The sequence below is a fragment of the Globicephala melas genome, chromosome 10 (assembly GCF_963455315.2).
Source record: "Globicephala melas chromosome 10, mGloMel1.2, whole genome shotgun sequence".
NCBI lineage: Eukaryota > Metazoa > Chordata > Mammalia > Artiodactyla > Delphinidae > Globicephala > Globicephala melas.
Genome location: NC_083323.1, coordinates 87502288 through 87524179, shown reverse-complemented (window position 1 = coordinate 87524179; position 21892 = coordinate 87502288). Strand labels below are relative to the sequence as shown.

General features: G+C 40.9%; 1 protein-coding gene across 12 annotated transcripts in view; it reads left to right on the top strand.

Annotated features, from left to right (window-relative positions):
• Positions 1-3702: 3702 nt before the first annotated feature.
• The window catches only part of PLEKHA5 (pleckstrin homology domain containing A5), a 243189-nt gene continuing 224999 nt past the window's right edge, over positions 3703-21892 (top strand). For 4 of the 12 annotated variants that reach the window (XM_060306033.2, XM_060306027.2, XM_060306022.2 and 1 more), the window contains exons 1-3: positions 3710-4025; positions 4175-4254; positions 6545-6602. In XM_060306033.2, the coding sequence (XP_060162016.1) occupies positions 3934-4025; positions 4175-4254; positions 6545-6602 (230 nt within the window). In that variant the 5' untranslated portion in view covers positions 3710-3933. Of the gene's footprint in view, positions 4026-4174; positions 4255-6544; positions 6603-16540; positions 16661-21892 lie in introns of those variants that run through there. The other 8 variants (XR_009565449.2, XM_060306036.2, XM_060306030.2 and 5 more) reach the window with 6 other exon arrangements.

Genomic DNA, 21892 nt, shown 5'->3' with positions numbered 1-21892 from the left:
TAACACAAATAAAGTTGGAAAGACAACCTAACCAAAGTCACAAAACTTTGTTGGTAGATTTTAACAAACATTAATGTGCATGAATGAGAAATGTTTCTTGATAGTAAAGAAGAAATTTCTCTCTAGAGCCTCTTTCTCTACTTTCCAGAGCTTACGCTTTTATCATTTCCTTTAAAAGGGGGAAAATCTTGATTTGCTGTTTTCTAAGATGTCACTTTGTTCTCTTTCCTTTCACATATTTTAAGAAACTTCCCTTTGAGTTTTTCTTGTCACAGTATGTATTTTTTCTGTTATATTTGAACTGGAAGCTCTTTAGGACAAGGATTGTCCTCTATATATGGACAGAGCGATGTTTACTTTTAGTGCTCAGTACTTTTAAACCTCTTCTTTTCTTCAGAGAAGGGGCACTAATCATAGGCTAATACACCTCAAAAAGGTAGATCATGATGTATGAAATGGAATAGTTTCATAAGACAGAAAATAAAAAAATACAATAAAATGCAGAGGTTAGATATGAGTTTAGGTCTGAATCAGTTATTGAAGAGGTACAGAGTGATAAAAAGGGAATATGTTACTGGGAAATAACTCTGTTGGGAGGTCAAAGCACTGGGAAGAAAATGAAATTCAATAACCATCTGAGTACTGACTCAAGGTTGGGAAGGATTCAGTGATGAGGAAGACATGATTCTTCGCCTCCTGCAGTGAAGAAAACACACATGTACACACAACTAGAAAGCAAAGCGGACCTGCATAAGACAACAAAGATACAAAGAAAGGACATTCTAGGAAAATTTAAAGAACAATACAGCTTTACTTATTAAGGGTGAAAATTATTCAGAGTGCCTCACATTCTAATGTATGAAGCTGGTTTTATTGGTTCCGGGAAGTCACGAGGGCTATTATTTTCCCAAATCAGGAGCATTTTGTATACGCCTCATTTTGTACATTGTCACTAAGTTTTTTATTTACTGCCTTTCCTAAATTTTGGGACACATGGAATTGTACTTAAGATTTTAGGTTAGTATTTAAGCACAGCAAATGTGATTTCATAAGATACACATTTTTATTAAGTGAATCTCTATCACTTTTTGAAATATGCCTTGCATTAATGGATCTTGTAAATCAAAGATTCACAACTAAAAGGAATCTCCAGACAACATATGGTCCACTTAACGACTTCTCAGCAGTATTTGTCAAAAAGTCAAATGCTATCGCTGGACTAACAGGTACTAGATTTCTAAAGTTATTATGATATTAAAGAGTCACTTTAGATTTTTCAATCTGTGATGATAGTACAATATAAAGTCAATAGCTCTTGATTTTCTTGCTATGTTACATACTGACCACTGATGGTAATGTGAAACATTTCCTGCTATTCACTGATTAAAAAAACCCACATTTTTCCAGAGACTGGGCAGGAGATAAGAGGTCAAGAAGTAATGAAATGAAAGAGGATAATGCAAAGGAACCGAAAAGAGAAAAACATTAAAGCGATGTTATTTTTTTCCCCTGTGTATGCAGATGGACAGGAAAATTATAGCAGTAATTGCAGACTCCTTTTCACCAAAGACAGAATGGCCTTGGGGAATTAGGGTATGAGAGAAAAAGTCCAGTGAAACTACATTCTCATCCAGGCTCCACCTGAGTTGCTAGATTTGGCCAAGGTCATTTACCCTTCTGTGCCTTAGTTTCTATAACTGTTGAAAAAGATTGTTTTTTTTTAAACAACAGAAATTTATTTTCTTTATTTCTCACTCCTTTTTTTAAAAAAAAATTTATATTGGATCAGTTGATTAACAATGTTGCGTTAGTTGCAGGAGTACAGCAAAGTGATTCAGTTATACATATACATGTATCTATTCCTTTTCAAAATGTTTTCCCATCTAGGTTATTACAGAACACTGAGCAGCGTTGTGCTATACAGTAGGTCCTTGTTGGTTGTATAAATATATTTATTTATTTTTAACATCTTTATTGGAGTATAATTGCTTTACAATGGTGTGTTAGTTTCTGCTTTATAACAAAGTGAATCAGCTATACATATACATATATCCCCATATCTCCTCCCTGTTGCATCTCCCTCCCACCCTCCCTACTCCACCCCTCTAGGTAGTCACAAAGCACCGAGCTGATTTCCCTGTGCTATGTGGCTGCTTCCCACTAGCTGTTTTATGTTTGGTAACGTATATATGTCCATGTCACTCTCTCACTTCGTCCCAGTTTACCCCTCCCCCTCCCCGTGTCCTCAAGTCCATTCTCTACGTCTGTGTCTTTATTCCTGTCTGCCCCTAGGTTCTTCAGAACCTTTTTTTTTTTTTAGATTCCATATATATGTGTTAGCATATGGTATTTGATTTTCTCTTTCTGACTTACTTCACTCTGTATGACAGACTCTAGGTCCATCCACCTCACTACAAATAACTCAATTTCATTTCTTTTTATGGCTGAGTAATATTCCATTGTATATATGTGCCACATCTTCTTTATCCATTTATCTGTCTGTGGACACTTAGGTTGCTTCCATGTCCTGGCTATTGTAAATAGAGCTGTAATGAACATAGTGGTACATGACTCTTTGAAAAAGATTATTTGCCTCTTTAGTGATTGGGAAGATAAGATAATTCTTTAGGGGCCCCAAAAAGTGGTCAGAAGAAGGTGCTATGAGAAAACCAAGTAGTACTATTATTATTGAGCTGTGTATCCTGTTGGCATGAGTCATCTTGCTGCAAAGACACAGAAGCAATTCCAAGTGTGGCTGAGCATCAGAGACAATTAGAAGGAGGCCAGTGCACTTAGCCGGTGTTAAGGTAGATTTTAGTTGCATTGAAATCTGCCCTTTACTCGTTCAAAAAAACCAAAGCCGGGGGACACTTTTAAAATAAGTATAGCAATGTGATTATACAAATAGACTTTCAAAATATTAAAGCCAGTTTGAATCCATGGTTTGCCACTTAGTACTATGACCTTGGGCAAGTTTCTTTAAACTTCATTTTTCCCATCTGTATAATAGCATCTATAGGGCTATTGTACGGACTTAAAAACGTACAGGGTTACAAGGACTCAAGAAAGTTAGCTATTATTGTAATTTATAGGAGATAGAAGAAAGTAGAAATTCAGATTGATAAATAAGTGAATCTTTAAAAAAAGTAAGAAAAAGACAAGTTTGTATTTTATAAAACATTATATGATTCAAGGGGTCTAGGAAGAGGCAAACTTGTTTTGTCAAGTCTGAATCCACCCCTATTTCATGAGTCTACCGCAACCCGTCAAACCTATGATATCTCGCACACAAAACACAAACAGGAAAAACCTTCCGTGTGCTTCAACAAAAACAGCTTTCCATTCTAAAGCCACCTATATATATTTATATATATATATTTTTGTTTGTTTGTTTGAAAAATCTCTTGGATACCCAATAGCTCTTTTAAAACAAATCTCAGATGCTGTGTTTCTGTTGTTTTAAAGAGAGAGCAATCAGAGGAGCGCGGATTAGCTCCCTTTGAATCTCCCTGGGGGCTGGGAAGCCTTCAGGCAAAGCCCGGGGGGCAGGACGCTTTTTTTTTTTTTTTTTTTAATCGATCTCCGAACCTTCGCTCCGGCGGCGGGGGCGGGGGGGGGGGCGCGGGTGGGAGGGGTCTGGCCGCGCGGCGCGGCGCCGCTCACCCATCCCCCCCGAGCGCGCGGCTGGGCGGCCGGCGGGCGGCCGCGGAAGATGCGGAGGGGCGGCGGCGCGGGCCCTACCCAGCCCGGGCGGCGGGGCGGGCGCCGCCCGAGGGGGTAGGGCGCGCGCGGGGGCGCGCCGGGCCGGGGAGGCGCGCTCCGGCCGCGCTCGCTCCGCGCTCCCTCAGCTGGTTAGCTCGCTCGCTCCCTCCTCCCTCGGCAGCCGCGGCGGCAGCAGGAGAAGGCGGCGGCGGCGGCGGCTGGGGATCAGACATGGCGGCGGATCTGAACCTGGAGTGGATCTGCTCCCTGCCCCGCTCCTGGACTTACGGGATCACCCGGGGCGGCCGAGTCTTCTTCATCAAGTAAAGAGCTGGGGACGGCGCGGGGGCCCGGAGGGGGCGGGAGGCTGGCGACAGAGGGGAGCGAGCCGGGTCGGTGCCTCTCCGGCCCCCTCGGCTCCTCCCGCGCCCCCACTCAAGCCCCGTCTCGGCCCCTTCTCTCACCCCTGCAGCGAGGAGGCGAAGAGCACCACCTGGCTGCACCCCGTCACCGGCGAGGCCGTGGTCACCGGGCACCGGCGGCAGAGCACAGGTAACGCCGAGCCCGGCCGGGCCCGAGCGGAGTTGGCTTTCGCCGGGAGGAGGCTGCAGAGCCCTGGCCGCCCACCTCCTGCCGGCAACCTGCCCCGAGCCGCCGTCCCCGGGAGGCGGCGAGGTGGGGCGGAGGCCGGCGGGCGGGGGCGGCCGCAGGTAGAGGGGCCGGGGGACTTCCCTCGAGTCTCCGGACGCCCCTCTCCTCCGTCTTTGATCGCCACTAGCCCACGGCGCCCTCTGCTCCATCCCAACCTGCTCTTCCCCCACGCCCCTGGGTGGCCCACTCCCCTCCCCCGGGAAACCTGGGATCCTGAGTTTTTCCTCCCGCGGCCACTCCTGAGTCCTCCGAGCGCCCCCTGGGCCCCCCACCTCACCCCTCTTTCAACCTTTAGGAAATCCTTTCCCACTCCCCTCCTGCAGCCCAAAACCCTGCCTCTCGTCCGCGGGGAGAATGTGTCCACATCCTCCCCCTCCTCCCCGGGAGCTGCCTCCCTCCTCCTGTGCGGCTTCCTCCTCCGAGGTGGGACTTGTGGGTAGGTGGCTGTTGGAGGAGGAGACGAGTTTGGGGGTGCTTCGATCCTCTCCGCGACAGAGCGGCTTGGGAAATCTGCACGCTTTCCCTCGTGCCCCGGAGGAGCAGCCGGGGCAGGCATTTGCAGCTGCAGTTGCTGGCCAGCCAGATTCGAAGTCCCCGGCGGCGGCACCGAGGTCGCACACACTGCCAGGAGGCGGTGGGCGTGCTGGGAGGTGTCCTGCGGGAGGGCACTGGTGCCCTGATAGGAGAGGGTCGCCGGCGAAGCATATCTTCCTGGTGCCTTGGGTAGCTTGTTTGAATGCTGCTTGTGAGTTGAGCTGGAGGAGAGCTGATTGGAGCTTCAGTGCTGGTCTGGCTTTCTTTTGTCATTCTTTGTGTACATTCTTGAAACTTGTTTGTCTTTGAAACGTAACATGTGTTCTCTTCCTGGCCTGCCTCTGTTTCGGGTGATTGGAAAGGCTTGAGAACAGTTTGGGTGGAAGGTGAGGCCGGCTTCAGAAGTCTGTAGAGCTTGCCCTCCGGGATACTTCTCCAACTCTGAGATTCTCTTAAAGTTGCCAGGATATTGAACAAGCCTGCCTTCTCTATTAAATTCTGGAGTTCAGCGAAGTGACTAATATCTCTAAATTTGCAAAAAGGTGGAGGAGGAAGGGGAAAGCTGGTATAGCAAGCATGATGAGGTTACATTTTTAAGGCATTTCTGACTAACGCGGCGTCATATTTCTTAACTCCCTGTCGTCTTTGACTTGAATGTACATTTCAGTGTTTTGCATACGTAAGTCAACTTTGATGGCCTCTTTGCCTTATGGATAGTAACAGGTTTGTGTCACAAGAGATAATATGATTTTTATTTAGCCTAATCGTCTCGTGGAATTATTCCGTGACTATTTTGGCTATGTGAAATATAAATCTTTATCCTATTTACCCCCAAGGATTTGATAACATTCACACCTCAGAAAATTTTATTATATGATTTCAGGTTAATTTTATTTTTGAGAGATGATCTTGATTTTTCTCTGGTTTGGTTTACTTTGACTTTGTACACACATCATCGGTTTTTTATTTCAGAGCAGTATTATGGTTAAATCCAAGACACTGGTGGTTTGTAAGTAACATGTAGCACAGAATGGTGCCATCGTTCACCTGCATTATTGCCAGGTTTATTACTTGAAACTTCACATCTCTTAAAGTCAAGTCTGTAGAAACACACATGTACGTATAAGTATGTGATTTCAGATTTCTTTCCCCCTAATTAAGTACTTAGGAAGTTCTTTCTCATCAATGACACTTCCTGGATGGATTCACTTATGTAGCTGAAAGATATGGTCTTACATAGACACAACATACCTAGGAAGAAGTGGGTGTTACCTTTTACGTATAGTCTTTTTCTTTGGTTTTGGGGGAGTTTTTGGCCTACCGTTCAAGGGTACTTACCTAGGATTACAAGGCATCCCTTATGCTTTTTTGGCTGCCAGGGCGTAGTTCCTCTTCACTCTGATCAAAGTGTATAATTATGTCAGATAACCTCTAATATTGTTGATACTTTTCTGGTGGCTTTACATTTGAATTGCCATTTTCCCAAAAATGATATTATATCTGAGTTTTATTACCAGTCTAATGCTTTTGGGGGGGGTTACAAACCTACTTAATAAATGAAAATAGCTGATCATGAAAAGGAATAATTAAAATGGTTTGAAACTTACTGTGCTGTTCTATCGATGTAATACTAATGGTGAAATGTATGTTTTTTTAGATTTGCCTACTGGCTGGGAAGAAGCATATACTTTTGAAGGTGCAAGATACTATATAAAGTGAGTTTTTTTAATTATGATTTTTTTCCTTGGTAATTCAAATGTTGTGATTAACCTTTGGTTGTATGTCTAGGTATGATCATGATTTCTTAAGGTTTATTGTATTATATTGACTTTATGCTTTATGAGTGTTGGAATTTTGAGGTAAAAGATGACACTCTTAGTTTTCTTATGTTGTTTGCCTGGACCTTCATTGATTTGGGAGTTAGATCATTTATGGCCACGGTTACATTTTTGGTGCCTCTGTATATATTTTTGAGTGATAGCGCATTACAGTATTTTGTCTTTAGTATGTTACCTTTTTTTTTTTCTTTTTAAGTGAATTCTGTTCATGTGTATTTTGACCAGAACTATAAGTAGCAAAAGTGATGTAAAGCTAGATTACCGTTTGATGGACAATAACAGGACTGAAAATAAAAGTAAATAAACAAGGAGTATTTCACAAACATCTGTTGGAACATTGTTTGTAATTTGCCTCAGTTTATTTAAATATATCTAAGTTTTAAAAATACATATCGAAATATTTTACTGGTAATTGTATTTGAATAAAAGGCTTTCAGTAGCACTTACAAGGGACAAATGACCAGTCCTAAAGTTAAATTAATTCTATAGAATATTGAAATAATTTTCTGTTCAGAGTTAACTTGATAGTACTTGGAGACAAATACAATGTTTGAGGGCAATATTATATAGGAAAATTTTTTATCCCTCAAGGGAAAATAAAGGTGGTTTTATCTTCATTTTAAATTAGAAACTGTTTACTTAAGAGCTTGTTTTTGTTGTTTTAAAATTTTTTGTTTAATTTTAAGGAACTGAGGCTTGAAAGAGAATGCTTAAATACAAGATTTGGTTGAGATGTCAGTGGTTTAATAATAATAACAGGTACCTAGCTAAAGGCACCTCTGTTACATTGGGCCCAGTAAGGTATTTTGCTGAGTGCCATTTTAAAGATGATGCCGTACTTCACTAAATTATAATTACCTATATGGTTTTAACATTTTTTAGAATGATATTTACATAAAATGTTAAGGGATATGTATAGTATTAGCTATGCTTGCTTTTTTGGATGTAGAAATAGAGAAAGCAGAACCAAGATACAGGAATGGAGTATAGTTTCATGATGTGGTCCTTCTCTGGATATGTTTAATTTACATCTTTTATTTGGAGATTGTGCTGTGCATTGTTAGATGGCCTAAAAAATAAAGGCATGAGTAAAGTGCAGAGTCACCAAGTATTTTTTCTAGTGGTTATTTTTATCCTGAATTAAAGTGAGTTTGTATTGCCATGAAAAGGGATGCTTCTTTTTTTTTCTGGACAAAGTATTGATATTTCTGAAGAAAGACAGTTTTTTTGGTGGAGTTCATTTATTTTTATCCAGTATAATTTTAACTACTGTACCTTAAGCCTAGCTGATCTACAGAATAGGAGTAACATTACAATTCTCAATATTATTTAAATGTCGGTGAATGTGTACGTTCTTAGATGAATGTTTGACAGTACAAAATGTTATTATTCTGTGTGGGCCAAATATGTATGTTTTAATTTAGAAGTAGGCTGTTAGAAAGACTGAGTTTTCTTTTGTTTTACTAGCCGTTTTGATTAGAGTTTCTTGAGTGTCATGCCTAAGTAAGTTTCTCAGGCAAATGAGGACAATATTAAGAAAGTGGTAATAATTTTACTTTAACTCAGGATACATTTTTAAACTAGTGGGTTTTAATCATGTGGTATTGATAGACAGCCAATCATTGTGTCCAAAAGTAGCAATAAAGAATTTATATTATGAAGGTAATTTGTTCTAAAATTGAGCATATTTTAGAAATATACACTCATTAAACTTCAAGTAAAATAACCATTGACAAATACATGATTTGCTGAATGTTGGGTGCTACTACCTTTCCTTTCTGGGTTATATCAGAAGACTAATTTCTTTTAAGATTAGTTAAATCTCTAACGTGGGCTGTAATTTCCTAGAAATTTTTTACTTACTTGTGTTGTTATAAGCAATTAGGGATGCCTGATCATTCTAATATAATAGGGGCACTACTTTTATCTTAAACTTCACAATTTACAGAGTGCTTTCACATATGTTACCACGTCTGAATCTCATTTTAATCGTGGATGTAGTCAGAAGAATTACTCTTTCCATTGTCACACCACATAATAAAACAACAGAAACATGCCTTTGGAATTTATGGTCTGCAAAGACAGCAAGATGAGAAACAGCAGGAACATGAACTATATTTAGAATGTTCAGAGTAGGAGAAAGGATAGGAGTCTTCAGTAGGAAAGTGATGACTGTTGGTGGATATATTTCTCATTGTTGGTTCTTTTTTAGATGAAGGAAGGAGGTTACTGCTCAAATTATAAGAAAAACAGGTGATATAGTGAGCAGGGTGGATTTTATTCACAGGGGAAGAGGGAAGATGAAAGGGCAATAAAAGACACATTGACCATCTTGTTATTCCTAATCCTGCGTTCCTGGGAGGCTCCCAGAGCAAGAACTGAAAGAGACTGAAAGAACTTGAGTTGTTTCTACTTTAGTTCCCAAGTGAAGTACATTTAACTCTCAAATTATTTCTCTCCTGAACAAATGTTGGTGTTTGTTCAAAATGGCAGAAGAAGAATTTATCTTTGCATAGTATTTTGGTATCAACGACTGCATCCCTGTGGGCATTAAGGAGAAGAACACTCTTGTGGGGAAGAGTTGGAAGGCAGGCCTTGACCCTCTAACACGTTGGAGCTCAGTCTTCCTGTCTTTAAATTAGGCTGGCTGGAAAAGATAACTTCTCAATTCCAGCCCACTTTCAAATTTCTTTGAATTTTATACTATTCTGGGAATTTACAGTATTCTACAAAATAATGAACTCACAGTGCCAAGAAGAGATAATGTGGGAAATGTGGAAAGTTACTTAGCTTTCCTATCCCGGTTAACTGTTTGATCTCCCTCTTTAAGCTTTGTGCAGATAACCATAGGTAAGTCTAAGCAGAGCCAGAGCTGTGTTGTGCTTGCTGTCTTTCTGTTGCTGCATTTTGTGTTTTGTGTACTTATCTTCCAGGGAGAGCTGTGTGCACGCAGTTAACAGTGCTAACTAATGTCAACAGAGGAGCTGATCAGAGTTGAGTTGTATAGATTTGAGCTGGATAATCAGTTTACTTTATACAGTTTCTGAAATTGGTTCTTTCATAAAAGTCTACAGTTCGGAAACAGAATATATAATATAGAGAAGGTATTTTACTTTAAATCCTTTTGGCCAGAAAATATTAAAATTTGAAAATTCTGTATTGTAAAGATAAATATTTAGCTTTAATTTTTTATGAGAAAAGCTTGCTTTAAGCTAACCAGCCTCTAAATTATTTTATTACTTGTGTGTGTGTGTGTAAATACATATACACAGAGTTTGAATTTGATTATTGTTTCCATATTGCTTTTTAACACTTAATTCATGCTTTTTATCTTTAGGAAGAATGCTGAAAATTGCCAGTGATTTTTGTAATTTATAAAGTGTAGCTTTAAATATTCAAATAACTTAGCTCGTAAAGTACAGAAGATAATCTTATATATTTGAAGGTTATAAAACTTTCTGCTTCCTTCTTGATATATTACTTAATGACTCTGTAATGACAGGTCATGGTAGCTTAAAATGGATGTGTCATTGACTATTACTTTGTGCTTCAAAGCTTTAAGATGGTTAATTTAAAGGGCTAAGTAAATCTTAAAACAATGCTCTCCTAATAGTGAGAAACTTTTTCTAATTATTTAGAGGTCATTGTCTTATGTGGCAGGTTTGGGGATCAAAAAATGTCTTTGCAGGGTAATAAAGTAGTATGTAAATTTTGTGAGGTTATATTTTCATATTGCTTTTTTCTTTCTTTCTTTTTTTTTTTTTTTTTTTGCGGTACATGGGCCTCTCACTGTTGTGGCCTCTCCCATTGCGGAGCACAGGCTCCGGACGTGCAGGCTCAGTGGCCATGGCTCACGGGCCCAGCCGCTACGCAGCATGTGGGATCTTCCCGGACCGGGGCACGAACCCGTGTCCCCTGCATAGGCAGGCGGATTCTCAACCACTGAGCCACCAGGGAAGCCCCCATATTGCTTTTTTCTTGATTTAAAATTTTAAGTTCTGAAAATTGAACTTTTTCTTAGATATGTAAATAGAGCAGTGTTTGATTTTTGACTAATGAAGTTTCATTTCAGTATCTGCTATAGTTGGGTCTAATGTGTGCTTAGAATTTCAAACTAATCTGCAATGATGGGAATTCTAGTATGAAATAGCCATTTAAGGTTGCAAGTGAGAGGAAAATCTGTTTCTTCACAGATTATCACAATTCAAACTATGAGTGAAGACGGAACATAGCTGCCACGAGAATGTGAGAATATATTGCAATATATTTGATATTTTCAATTGTTTGGTATAATAGTACTATAATATTATAATTAGACATAGCAACACAATGTTTCAGAACAATTCCTGGATGTTGTACATCTTTTTTGCATTCATAACAGAGTTTTTGGAATAAGTAATCCTTTTTTTAAAAAATTTTAAATTTTATTTATTTATTTTGTTGTGCTGGGTCAGCAGGCGGGCTCCTTAGTTGTGGCATGCAAACTCTTAGTTGTGGCATGCGTGTGTGATCTAGTTCCCCGACCAGGGATCGAACCCAGGCCCCCTGCATTGGGAGCGTGGAGTCTTAACCACTGGGCCACCAGGGAAGTCCCAGAATAAGTAATCCTTACATGTGTAAAGCACTTCATGCTGATTCGATAGGTACAGCATAACAATTGAACTATGACTTCAACCTTCAAGGAGTTTGTAGTATAGAGAAAAGCATGCAGTGTATTAAAAAAGGGAGATGGTGTGGGCCCCATGAACTTGGTTAGTGTGAGGCACTTCAACACAGCATTCTGTGAATTTAATCCTCACAGTAGCCCCTAGTTTTCTTTTTCTCCCCGCCACCACCCCTTTTTCAGGATGAAACTGAAGCTTAACGAGGTTAAGGGCCTGTTGTAGGTCATATAGTTTCACTATGAGTCACTAGCATTCAAATTAACGTCTCTGGGCTGAAACCCTTCTAGACCTAAAAATACAGGGCAGTATAAACAGATCCTATAGTATGTGTCTCTCCATAAGTAGGTTGCTTGGGGACAGAAATATCATTTCAGAGAAACAAGTATAATGGTTAGGTTAGTGGGCCAACCTACAAATAGAAGCTTGTTTCACCCCCTAAAAACCTGTTGACTAGTATTATTTTAGTGGTCCTTCCTTTGCATCCACTGAAGAGTGCTAGACACTGTTCTAGATGTTTGGTGATACAACTGAGACCCGGCCTTCCTGGAGCCTACAATCTAGTAGGAAAAAGAGACGTTAAAACAAAACATGGAACAAACATGTAATTTTAAAATGGCGTCTTCATAAAAGAAAAGCAGAGTGTTTTGTGGCAGATTAGGAAAGTTTACCATAAAGAACGGTGTTTCAGGATGAAATGTGTTTAAGTTTCAAGGGTGGGGTGACAGGATTTCCACCCTCAGTGAATTTTATCTGGAATCTCATTGTCCTTTTTAGCCCCAGGAAGGTTGTTCGGCACCAGGCCTGCTCAGTGTCTTCTTGTAGTGCCTGCCTATAGCTTAATGCCAGCATCCAATGAGCCTCTGAGTAAATGGTGTCTGTACTGGTGATGCTGGCCTCCACCCTCCCGAGGAGTTAATCGGGGTAGAACAGAGGAGTCCCGACAACTCAAGTGATTGCATTTGGAGAGCCCTTTCTGGATTTCTCAAATGATTTTCCCCTAATGTTGATAGACCTCTTTCTTTGTTTTCTTCTTATTCTCAAAGCTGGTGTAGTTTAGGAAGGGGGAAGAAATGGGGAGTAGAGAAAGAATTGGTTGGAAGAGTCAAAGAGTTGGAGGCCTTGAAGACCGGTAGGATGTAAACATCCCTGTCTAGGCACCTCTGTCTGTTCTACAAAGACAAGGGGTTTCTCAGCACTTGTGGGCCAATACTCTCTCCTGGGACCTTTTCGTTTTTCTGTAACAGATAATGTAGAAGTTGGGGTTAATGGTGAAAATTTACTTGTATAGATGTGTATGCGTAAATTGGAGTTAATATAAAAAATGATGCTGGGGCTTCCCTGGTGGCGCAGTGGTTGAGAGTCCGCCTGCCGATGCAGGGGACGCGGGTTCGTGCCCCTTTCCGGGAAGATCCCACATGCCGCAGAGCGGCTGGGCCCGTGAGCCATGGCCGCTGAGCCCGTGAGCCATGGCCGCTGAGCCTGCGCGTCTGGAGCCTGTGCTCCGCAACGGGAGAGGCCACAACAGTGAGAGACCCACGTACTGCAAAAAAAAAAAAAAAAAAAAAAATTGATGCTGGTTGTCCGTCAGACGGTGTCTTAAGAAGTCAGAGGAGGAAGGAGCTTACTTAGGCGGGGCTGACGTGGAAAGGCTTGAAGGAAGAGGCAGGAGTTGAGCTAAGCCTTAAGGGCATGGATGGAATTCAGATGGGTTGAGATAGATGACTGATAACATAAATTCATGGGGGTGGGGACATGTATAATATGTGTGATGAGTAGTGATAACTGCCCTGCTGGTGATTAGAAAATGCTAGGATAATGGGAAGTCAGACGAGGAATGCTGTTAGGAGTACTGTTTGTTGTTGTGTCTGGTCTTTGAATAAAAGGCTGAGATTTTTATTTCTGGGCAAGCCCACTGCAGGTGTTTTTTGGTATAGCATTAATAGCTTAAAGTGAAGGTTTTAAGGGAGATTTTATATAGGCAGCTTGGGTTAGAAAGGGGCAAACCTGGAATCGAGGAGTCCCATCCTGGGTCTGTCGCTGTAACCTGGAAGTTAGTTGCTGGAACCAACTTGGTAGCAGTGGGAATGGAAAGGAAGGAGGCCATTGATCAAAGATACTGAAGAGGAGTTGACAGGCCTTGGGAGTCTTGCTGAGCTGGGAGGTTGTCAGAGAAAGAGAGGTCAGAAGTTACACAGAAGCCTTTGTGTCTGAGTGGCTATAAGAATGATTGGTACCCTTGACCAGAATAAGGGAATAGGTGGTTGGGGGGAGCGCTAGGTGGAGGTGTTAATGATGGTTTGGTTTTTGAGCTGCTTATCTTGAGAGGGCATAGCATTTTAGGTGGCTAAAATCTGGCCTTTCCAAAGGACTCCCAACATTATCTTCTATTCCTCCCTCATGAATAAGAAATACAAACCACCCCCCATCCCCCCTGCCCCCACAGAATGCTATCTCAGCTACCTAATTATCTCCAAGCGGTATGTAGATCCAAGCCAGGAATGTCATATTCATCCATCCAATTATTCATTCAACAAACACTTACTGAGTACTGTGTGCCAAGTGCTTTAGGTTTTATGAACGAAACAGACATGGACCTTGCTCTTAAGGAGCTTATAGTTAATTTAAGGAGAGAGACAGCAGTATCATAATCACAAACATATAGTCGTAGACTGATAAATGCTATGAAGTATACATCATGCTTTGAGCAGATGTATTTGTGAGGACTCGGCCCAGTGTGGAAGAGGCCTTTCTCACAAACATAAGGAATAACCCTTCCTCTGAAAGCTCAGCTGTGAAACCCCACAGAGTGATGAGAACAGAGCAGTGCAAAGTCACCTGAAAGATGAATTGATAGCATCTTGGGCTTGAGATTGGACCATAACCTGAGTGAAAGCGTTGCTATAGCTAAAGAAAGACTTGGGGTGGGGTTGGTGTGATGTGGAAATTTAGAAAAAGGAGAAAAGCTGCAGAAGTTACTCTCTACTATCTAGTAGAGAGCAAGGTTAAGCCAATTGATTTTGACTGTTATTCCAGTCCCAGTGGCAAGGTCTTCCAATTACTCAATCTTTCACTGATGCATTTTTTCCCTTCACTTCTCTTCAATACATTTTGAACTCATAATTATGTGCCTTAGCAATTAGGTACAATCATTAAACAAAATAGACCAAACAACTTTACCCTTCTGGGGACTGGTATGGTGGAGGAGAGAATATCAGACAAAGAAAATATAACTTTTATGGTATGTAAGAATATATAAATGCTGTAGGAAAAAAATTAGAGCAAGGTGTGTAGGATCAGGAGAGGAGTGAAGAGGGATGGGTGTGGGAGAAAAAGACAGTGGAATCAGAGAAGGAAGAGCCCAGCTGCGTGGCGGCCTCCTTGGTTGATGTAATTGGCTGTTACACGGGGAGATGTGGAGCCGTCGCAGGTCTGAGCAGAGGAGGAGATGCGTGGTCTGGCTTCGCCCTTTGAAAGGGTCAGTCTGACTGTTGTGTGAAGGTGAGACTTTGGGGGCCTAGTGGAGCCCCTCCAGTGTAAGTTCTCTCCCTCATCAGATTCTCTCCTTATATTTCCTTTTAATACTTAACAGGATCATGATTAAATATTTAATTGTGTAACCCCATATTTCTTTTAAGCTGCCAGCGATTATCAGTGCCATTGATTTAATAATAGTAACAGCTTTTCAGAGGGGAGAGACATAACCATATTAAATAAACCCCTTGATCCTTAATTCAGAAACAGTATATTGAAAAAGCATGTTTTAAAATCAAGTCAATGCTTGCTTAATACCTGTTTGCCTACACTCCTTATGGTAGGTAAGCTTCATGAAAAGCAGCTCATTCATTGCTGTGTTTTTAGTCCCTCAGCTTAAACTTTTCTCATAGTAGTTCCTCAGTAAATATTTGTTGATTGATGAATTTTGATGATGACACTCAACTTCATTCAGAAGTTGAAGATGCTATTCAGAAACCTTGTAATGTGGCTCTTTGTGAAATTTAAATATTCCCTTTATGTGACATCTATCTGTCCCAGTATGAATTAGGAAGTCAGCTGTTTCTGGAGTTTGGCTCATGCGATTCTCCTCCAGGAGACAGATAGGATCTGCTCAGAGGCCTGATTATGGGACCAGATCCAGGATCAAGCCAAGATAATGCAGGGACCTGTGAGGGCTGTTGGGAGACAGCTGAATCCCAGACCTTGCCAGTGACCGTGCCATTTCCATTTAGAAATGTTCACAGTTCAGGCTGCTGTGGTTTGGAGAATGGGGGAGATATACTGTCATCATTAGTATGAGTAAAGCAAGTGTAGACCACTGAACTCAGTGGGTCCTAGAGAGGCCTGAGAGAAATAGAAATTAGTCCTCACGAGGTACAGGTGACAGACATTTCAGAGCCACGCAGAGAATTCCTTGGTTACTTAGAAGTAGCCTCCTAGCTATTTGGGAATTATTCTCTGAAGTGGCCAGTAATTTCAGAAACACCCAAGAGAATCCCTCTGGACTGTTAACTCCTTGAAGGCAGGGACTGTGTCATGTCATCTTTGTGTTTCCAGCACTTGACACATAATAGGCAATGAGATGTTTGAAATGAAGACCTATTACAGATTGTAAGAAAAACAAGTCATTGCCCAAATCTGAACATCCCAGGTCACTTTTCTGCTTCTCACTTGTCATCTAGTCAGGATTCATATTGTTGTAAATGTCAGTGACCCAAAGCCAACTATTACAAGCAAAAGCAAACTCTCTTCCCACATTAGTTCCAGGAGTGACACAAGTGAATCCTTCAAGACCCTTCCTCACTCACCTTTTTTCACTTTAGAAAGTTTTTCTCCACTTAACCATAAAAATGTTTGCCCATGGCCCCAAATTACACCCTTTTAGCTTTTTAACCCAAAAGATAAGGTTTCTTCTCTATTCCTCAATAAAAAAAATCTTAGACAAGGACTTTGACCACCTTGTATTACATGCCCATTGCTGGAGTGAAGACTGGCCCTCAGGTCTTCAGTAATTTTCTGTCCTTGGCTGAAACCAAGATTATTATCAACCAGCCTTCCAAGAAACTGTGTGATGAGAGAGGAAGGCCTGGTCACGTAGGAAGTCAGGGTGTGAAAGGCTGCATGAACAGAGATCTCCTGCTTCTCCCTTGTATACAGTGCACAGTGCTAAAGGCCAGGAAGGCCATGAACCTGAGCATCTGCAGACTTCCTAAGAAGTGATATTATCAATGATTTTCAAGGATGCTTTCTGCCTTCCGTTGAAGAAGAAGTAGTTGAAGATACGTGCAGGGTGGTTCAGGCCTGGACCCTGGAGAATGAAGAGGAAGAGTTAAATTCTGAGGAAGAAGCAATAGAAGCCAATCCTATACTGGCTGCCTTGAGCAAGGGGGACTGAGGAAACCAACTTCGATTTGGTACAAGTGACAGTACAGCCTCACTGTGATCAAAACCTCCACTCTGCTACAGTGGGCCAGGGATTCCCTCTGGTTCTTCTGAAATCACTGGCCACTTCAGAAAATAATTCCCACACAGTGTCAGTGCTTGAGTAATGCTACCCCAACTTGCTTGCTACATTGCCTCCCAGGGATGTTCTACATGCTTTCCACCCCCACCCGCCCCCGTCCCTTCCAAGTGACTAAGATTCTTTACACATATTATTTCTTTGGAATAGACATGGTCTTCAAAAGAGAGAATTTGCCTCTGAGATGAAAAATAGTTTTAGACTTCATATTGAGTGAATTCCATCAGCTTTTGCTGAACTTGGTTGAAGGTGCATATAATACCCATTTTATTAAATATTTACAATGAAGCTGTTTAACCTAAAATTTAAAACTTAGTAAAATAGAACAGAATAGCAGAGTCTTCAGAAGAAACAAGGAATTACTCCTTGCTCATTTTTCATAGTATACAAAGCAATGGTGGAGAGAAAGTAACTTGTTAAACTTAGTGTCAATTTTTTTTCTCTGTTTGAAAATTCATCTGTTCCAGTTTTTATTTTGAAAATTTTAATCTATCACAGAATATAGATGCATCTAATAATGATGGCATTTAAAAAAAATTTAGTAAAGAAATGTCAGAGAATGATTCCAAATCTGTGTTTAGTGTGTGTCCTTTTTTCCAACCTGTTTTATAATGTTAAGTGTTTCTTTCTGATTATAGAAGTAAAACATTTGGAAAAAACTGAAGAGTATAAAGAAGGAGAAAATAAAATCACCTGGTCTCATTATGCAGAGAGAATTTCTATTAATATTTCTGTATATATGCAAAAATATTTTTAAAGATTTGGGTCTTATTGCTAGTACTGTGTCGAATGCTGTTTTCATTAAAGTTATATCGTGTGTCCTTATGTCATTATATATTCAATGGAAGATTTTTTAATAACTGATGTTTTATCTTATGAATATATAATAGTTTAATCATCCCTCTATTTTTAGATGGCTATGTTGTTTCCAACTTTTTGCTGTGAGAAAAATCCTTATATAACATATGCATGTCTGTTTCCTAGACTTGGAATTATTGGGATAGGGTATGAGCTTTTTAAAGGGTTCATTACTTAACATTTTGCCAAATTGCCCTCTAAGAGATTTGTACAAAGTTATGTTCTCCCCCTGGTATATGAAGTGTATAAAAATGCCCCTGTTTCTCCATACCTACAATAAATACTCCAGACAGATGAAATTTGAAGGTAACTGATGGAGAATCTGTGTGGGTTGTCATTAGTGATTCGGAGAGTTTGGAACAGGGATTAGTCTTTATCTGTTGCTACATAACCAACTATACCAAAACTTAGTGGCTTAAAACAACAATGATTTATAATTTCTCACCTTTCTTTGGGTTGACTGGGCTCAGCTAGGCTGTTCTATTTCCTGTGATATAACTGAGGGCCCTCCTGCAGATACATTCAGCTGCAACTTGGCTGGAATATCCCGTGTCTTCTCTCCTCGTGGCCTCTCATGACTTAGTAGTCTATCTAGAGTTTCTGCTAACAACGCAGCTGGCTTCTAAGAGGGAACGTTCCAAGAAGACAAGCCCCTAGGTGCAAGCGTTTATCAAACCTCTGCTTGCATTATGCTTGCTCATGTCCTGTTGGTCAAAGCAAGTCACATGACCAAGGCCAAAATCAAAAGTGGGAGAGAACTACACAAGCCTGTGAATACCAGGAGATGTGGTTCATTGCAGACCGTTGATGTAATGGATTACCAGAAATAGTAAATAAGGTTCAACTAGCATTGCAAGTCTGATTGATGAGCAATAGCGCTTTGGAGCACTGTGTTTGGAAAAATTTGGAGATCAACTTCTGGATCAGTAGGAAAGCGTATTGTGACAAGTTAATGATGTTTGCAAGGGCTTAGGTGAGGAGGTTGGTATAATGGTGTATTTACCATCCTTAATTTAATATCTGAATTTATATCATAAAGCCACAAACGTAAACATGAAAGGCAATTCAAGAGCTTACATGTAAGCCCAAATACTTTAAGAACATTGGAGTACTTGAGTAAAGCGAGCCTTAAGCTTTTATTCATCCTGGTTTCGTACTGACAATTAATACAACTGGTAGTATAAGACATCAATAATTGGGCTTCCCTGGTGGTGCAGTGGTTGGGGGTCCGCCTGCCGATGCAGGGGACACGGGTTCAGGCCCCGGTCCGGGTCTTCCCGGACCACGTGCCGCGGAGCGGCTGGGCCCGTGAGCCATGGCCGCTGGGCCTGCGCGTCCGGAGCCTGTGCTCCGCAACGGGAGAGGCCACAACAGTGAGAGGCCCGCGTACCGCAAAAATATATATATATATATATCAATAATTGGCATCTTGTGCTAGATTAGTTTGCAAGATACCCGTATTTCACACCAGGACTGCTCTTTCCCATTGCTGAGTGAAAAAGCTGTAACAGGGTTCATAGATGAGGAGCAAGTATCTATACTAGTGCCCAAGGTCAGAGTATAGGTGGGTGGATGGCTAGATGGATGGAGACATAATCTCACATATATACGTATTTGCATGTGTGAGTGTGTGATTTTAAGAGCTTGACTGAGTTGTGAACTTGACGCTTGGATTTACTCATGTGATTTAACCAGTATTATCAGTGGCAGTATTTAAGAGTAGGCACTATGGCCTATGCCAATGGTCCCCAACCTCTTTGGCACTAGGGACCGCTTTCATGGAAGACAGTCTTTCCACGGACGGGGTTGGGGTGTGGTTCAGGCGGTAACACGAGCGATGGGGAGCGGCAGGGAGCAATGGGGAGCGATGGGGAGCGGCAGATGAAGCTTCACTCGCTCTCCCGCTGCTCACCTCCTGCTGTGCGGCCCGGTACCTAACAGGCATTCTGAGGGAGACTTACAGGAAAATGTTACTATTCCTCCTGATACAGTAGTGCGGAGTCTCTTTTATGCTTTTCCCTCTCACCCCATACTCTGCTCTCCCAGAGGAGGTTCTGTGCATGTCAGCAGTTTGGTGTGTGTCCTCCTCCCCCTTCTTTGCATACCTATACATTCATTTATTCATTTATTTTTACCAAAATGAGCTTGTCCTATATGTACAATTCTTTGACTTTTCCTTTTTATTTAATACCTTAGATCTTTTAGTATTAGTACTTAGAAGTCAACACCGTTCTTTCAGTAGCTACAAAATATTCATTAATTATTTAGCTGGACATTAATTATTTAGTTGGACATTTAGTGTTTTTCCATTTTTTTCTTCAGTTTCTAAAAATGTTGTCATGAACGTACTTATACATAAACTGTGGCCGTGTGCAAATGTTTTTATAAAATAGATGTGGAAATTGCTGAGTTAGGCTGTATACGTACTTTAGCTTTTGATAAACGTAGTAAAATCCTGCTAAACACCATAAATAGGGTCTGAAAATATTGAAGTGATTAAAATGCATAATTATAAGATTAATGAAAAGCAGTATTTTTCATTAAGTTCATGGAGTCACACACAAAAAATAGGAAAGTGGTAGAAAGTGACACATTGTGCAAAACTACATAATGAATCAGAAAGCCCCAAATGAAAACAGGGCATTCACCCCCTAAATTCCTTTTGGAATTGGAGTTGGTGCAACTATTGGAGCCCTTCGACAGTCACGTTCAGATTAATTTGTGGTTTTACTATTTGTGGTTTACATTTAGGCCAACTTCCAAAAAATCTTTACCATCTTACCCTCGCATGAGGCAGTGTGTAGGATTATTGTCTCCTGTATCCTTGCCAGCACTTGGTGTTACCAGCCTTAAGTTTTGAGTAATCTAATGGACAAAAATGGTATCTTGTTTGAATTTGCGCGTTGTTGGTTTTGGCCATGCTTGTCATCTTTCCCTCTATTTGTTGCCTATTTGAGTCTCTTCTACAAATTGCCTCTTCCATATATTTTCTCTATTTTTCTATTGCTATTTTTCTTAATGATTTATGTCATTATGTACTTTTTTGTATTTTTGATATCTGAGCCAGTTAGCTTATTAGAGCTCTCCAAGGTATTTTTGCTGTGCACCCTGATAAGTAGAACGTTTTTGGTTATATACTCTCATTATATGTCTATTTATTTATAGATTATATATGTGTATTGTTGTCAGTCTGTGTCATACATTTTTTTTTTTTTTTTTTTTTTTTTTTTTGCGGTACGCGGGCCTCTCACTGTTGTGGCCTCTCCCGTTGTGGAGCACAGGCTCCAGACATGCAGGCTCAGTGGCCATGGCTCACGGGCCCAGCCGCTCCGCGGCATGTGGGATCTTCCCGGCCTGGGGCACGAACCCGTGTCACCTGCATCGGCAGGCGGACTCTCAACCACTGCGCCACCAGGGAAGCCCCTGTGTCTTACATCTTAGTAAAGCTTATTTTTTCCCTGTTTTATTGTGTTTTAAAAATAAGTGTAAATAGGGGTGCTACAGCAAAGGAAACTATAAACAAGACCAAAAGACAACCCTCAGAATGGGAGAAAATATTTGCAAATGAAGCAACTGACAAAGGATTAATCTCCAAAATTTATAAGCAGCTCATGCAGCTCAATAACAAAAAAACAAACAACCCAATCCAAAAATGGGCAGAAGACCTAAACAGACATTTCTCCAAAGAAGATATACAGACTGCCAACAAACACATGAAAGAATTCTCAACATCATTAATCATTAGAGAAATGCAAATCAAAACTACAATGAGATATCATCTCACACCAGTCAGAATGGCCACCATCAAAAAATCTAGAAACAATAAATGCTGGAGAGGGTGTGGAGAAAAGGGAACACTCTTGCACTGCTGGTGGGAATGTGAATTGGTATAGCCACTATGGAGGACAGTATGGAGGTTCCTTAAAAAACTACAAATAGAACTACCACATGACCCAGCAATCCCACTACTGGGCATATACCCTGAGAAAACCATAATTCAAAAAGAGTCATGTACCAAAATATTCATTGCAGCTCTATTTACAATAGCCAGGACATGGAAGCAACCCAAATGTCCATCAACAGATGAATGGATAAAGAAGATGTGGCACATATATACAATGGAATATTAC